Genomic DNA, 3,997 nt, shown 5'->3' with positions numbered 1-3,997 from the left:
ATAATCGACCCCTCATTTCACCTTAAGCCAATGCAGTGGGCTCAGACTTGCAACACAATTACCAAGGTAATAAGAGGTGACACAAAATATTTGACTGTACACTTATATCAGCTGCCCATTTCCCTTTGTCTTTATTAGGCTGATTTTTACAAAACATAATTCATTTTGACATAGGCAGACTCAGGTTTCAGCCCACAGAGATCAGTTAAATGTTTTTTGATGAAATAGATTTTGGCCTTTAAGTTCTGGTTGCGGCATTTTGTTTAATGCACTTGTCTGAGAAACTAATATATGCCAGAAGAATCCATACTATATTTGGTTTTATAGCTGCAAAACCCAGGTGAAATGCATCAAAATCCCTCATCTGTATTCATAGTAAAAGGTGTGCACACTTCAAAGGTTCTGTTTTTAGAAGGAAATTATCACTTCCAAATGCAGAAGAATACAGGTTCTACTGATACAATTACTGCTTTGTATCCATTTTTTGTGTGAGGAGGATTTTTTTCTTCAGGTTTTACATTTTTACGATTAAGTAAGGTGCATATGAGAAAAATACACATTATATGTATACATATAATATTTTAAACCATAAAAAGGTTCTCCCCACCCCCAGTAAAAACCTTGGCTTATTTACTGGTCAATTACACTGTTTATAACAATATATTATAATACAGGCTGAGTTACAAGAGGCAAGAAAACCTAAAGGTTATACAAGAGGTTTAAAATGTCATTTCTCCAAAATGAATTTGAGATACTTGAATTATTTTTATGAAAAATGTTTCTCCCTAGGACTTAGTAAAAGAAAACAAAGCCATGATCATGCAGGATCAGGTGAACTGGAAGCATTTCCACATACTAGACGTACAGTATAACAATAATTGATATGTTGTGTTCAAATATGTATTTATTTGTAGTTCATTTATATGTGTAACCCCCTTGCAACACCCTTCCGTTATCTGTATGCAAGGTCCTGAGCTCTTTTATAATGGTGTCGCCACCTCTATGGTGGGAAGGTACACTATCACCCACCTTCACCCTTATAATCAATAATCAAATCAGTTACTCCAATATATAAACAAAACCTCTCTTTACTAAATTGAAAGTGAACAGTTTTTTTTTTTTAAATTGATAATTTACAATATATACACTATACATAAAATACAAGCAGTAACTTATTTATAACCCAATATATATATTTTGGTCCCGACACTATTGGTGAGCTCACCCGGACATATTTCCAGTCAATGAATATTACTCAATCCGTTGGGGGCCCCAAACGTAGCTCGGGTGCGTAGTGGCCAAACAAACAAAACAGAAACTGGCCCCTTCACTTGAGAATTTACTCAAGCCACTTTAAAACAAATAAACAAAAAAAAAACACACCAACCTTGTTTTGTATATTCTTCCTTCTCCTTCTTTCTCAACCACTCTCTTTACTCACTGATCACCATTTCTGCACTTGTGTCCTGCCTGCCGTCTTTCTCTTTATCCAACAACTCTTCTTTTTGTTTTATCCACTTGCTACATTTAGTCCTTCTTTCTTTCTCTGTCTTGCATCGGCGTTTTGCTTCAACTGCGACTCTCTTTTCTCTTTCTGTCCGTCTTGCTTCGGCGTGCTGCCTCAACTACAACTTTCTCTTTCGTTCTGTCAGTCTTGCTTCGGCGTTTCGCCTGAACAGTCACTCCTTCTCATTCTTTCTCCGTCTTGCTGCCTAAAACTCTCTTTCTTCTGGTCTCGGCGTTTTGCCTGAAACTTTCTTTCTTCTGGTCTCGGCGTTTTGCCTGAAACTTTCTTTCTTCTGGCCTCGGCGTTTTGCCTGAAGCTCTCTTTTCTTTTTCTTTCTCTCTCATCACTCCCGTCTTCTCCTCTTCGTACCGCGACTCTTCCTAACTATCTTACATCTCTTGTTTAACTATCTTACAATGGCATCTCCCCCCCGACAAATCCGAGGACACCTACATATATATTCAACTTCAATAAACTTTATTTACACAAAACTCGCAGTTATATATATTCCTTTTGAAACCTGACCCAGGTTACACCCTCCCCCATCTAAAGTCTAGATGTCCTCATCAGACTCCTTTCCCCAATTCCACTAAGGGGGTAAGGCACAAACCTAGCACAACAAGTAGCACATGAATTTACATAGTGAGATGAACCTTTGTATTTCTCAACCTCCTGAACCTCTGGTTCACCTCCAATCTGTAAAACTATTCCCTGGGGTATCACAGTCAAAGGCACATCAGTTGGCTCCCCCATACGGTCGTAAGTTAGACGGATAACGGGCAGTCACAGTTCCTGCCCCTTCCCGTGAATAACTCATACTAGGAACAGCTCCCCTCTCTAAATTGTCGTACAGTTAACACTTTTAGCTCCCTCTGCAGGTCCAACACTTGTTTCTGTAACACCTGCAGTTCAGCATCTTTCTCAAACTTCATGTTTGTCTTTTTTGCTTCAGTAGGGACACTTGCAGCATGGGACTGTGCCAATCTAGGAGTCTTCGCTAACTGTACTTTCAAATCGGAAATTTCCGCTTTTAATCTGTTAAAGTCAAATGACCCAGGATTAACCTCTTCCTGCACACGAGCTGAGCGAACGCGGGGTTGTTTTGTGCTCCAACTGGACTGTTGTCTACGCTCTTCCCATTCCTCCTCCTCACGAATTTCGGTGAGCAGCTTCAAAAAAGATGGGGGGTTTGGCTTTCTCTCCCTTAGCCTGAGATGTAACAGCATAATTTCAGACTCAGTAGCCCCTCTTAATAACTGTTCCACCCGGGCTTTATCTGCTAGATCAGCCGAAAGACCTCCTTTCCGCACTACTTTAGCAAGCAACTTCTCTAACCTCCTAAGGAACGCAGACAATAGTTCCCCTCGTTGCTGACGTAGCATCCTAAATGCAATGTACAAGTCTTCCCCTGACTCAGTTGTCCCAAATATATTTTCTACAGCCTCAATATATTCTGCAGGCCGAGCATCAGGATTAGCCACTCTTACGGCTTGAATGACTTCTAAAGCTGGCCCTTTCAGACTCTCAATCAACCTCCTCCATTTTTCTCTATCGGAGCAGTCACATTCCTCCACCATAAGCCTTGCTTGATCAACCCAAACATCTAAGCCTTCTTCACCTGCAGGTGTGGGACTCACACCAGAAAAAACCCTTAAACGCCTATAGGCATTATTTTCATTTGAGGGCCTGACTGTCTTTCCTATCAGCTCCCCAACAGCCCGAATAATAGACTCTGGGTTACTTTGACCAGACTTATCACGCATGTACAGAGCTTGTACATCGTCCATAGTCATCCCTTCATCTTTAAGTAGTTTTTCAAATTTTCCAGCGAAACTTTCTGGGCTACCACTCACTCTATTGGTAGTCACCAGTTTCCAAACACCCCCCTCCCCACCATTAGGTAAGACTTCTGGGGGAAGTGCTGCTGGATCCACCTCAGATCGGCATTCGCAAAGCACCTTTAAACTCCTCTGTGTAGGGCTGTACATTTTGCCCCTTACTCGGACACGTCCTAAAACTTTAATACCATGCAAGGCTTCCTCAATATGTGCTATCTCGGTGTCTTCGCTTATACCAGTTAACATTACAGCATGAGCAGGGTCTATACCTTCTCCTCTGCACCAGTTGCGCAAGTCAACCGACAAGAGATTACTCCCTTCTGCATCTTCCATGCTTACACACACAAACAATCCTGTGTCTCACCCAGCAATATATTAAACCACTCAAGAATCAGACCAGCATAAAATTCAAAATTTGAACATTACACAATATACAAGTTTCACAATAATATCACAGAACATATACTTTAAATAGAAAGAAAGAAAACTTAAAGTGAACCCTTAGGTATCCAACGTAAATCTTAAATAAAATATCCCAGCGGTGCCTCCATGTGTAACCCCCTTGCAACACCCTTCCGTTATCGGTATGCAAGATCCTGAGCTCTTTTATAATGGTGTCGCCACCTCTATGGTGGGAAGGTACACTATCACC

General features: G+C 41.0%; 1 protein-coding gene across 1 annotated transcript; it reads right to left on the bottom strand.

Annotated features, from left to right (window-relative positions):
* Nucleotides 1-2,325: 2,325 nt before the first annotated feature.
* LOC114665719 (paraneoplastic antigen Ma1 homolog) lies at nucleotides 2,326-3,678 on the bottom strand. Its single transcript, XM_028820342.1, has one exon. It carries the CDS (start codon nucleotides 3,676-3,678, stop codon nucleotides 2,326-2,328), a length of 1,353 nt encoding a protein of 450 aa, XP_028676175.1.
* Between the last annotated feature and the right edge of the window lie 319 nt (nucleotides 3,679-3,997).

The sequence above is a fragment of the Erpetoichthys calabaricus genome, chromosome 15 (assembly GCF_900747795.2).
Source record: "Erpetoichthys calabaricus chromosome 15, fErpCal1.3, whole genome shotgun sequence".
NCBI classification, from domain to species: Eukaryota; Metazoa; Chordata; class Cladistia; order Polypteriformes; family Polypteridae; genus Erpetoichthys; species Erpetoichthys calabaricus.
This window is presented reverse-complemented; position numbering and strand designations above follow the sequence as displayed.

Bases quoted from the DNA above. Each gene is read 5' to 3' on its own strand.
- LOC114665719 (XM_028820342.1), bottom strand. From the start codon at position 3,678: ATGGAAGATGCAGAAGGGAGTAATCTCTTGTCGGTTGACTTGCGCAAC.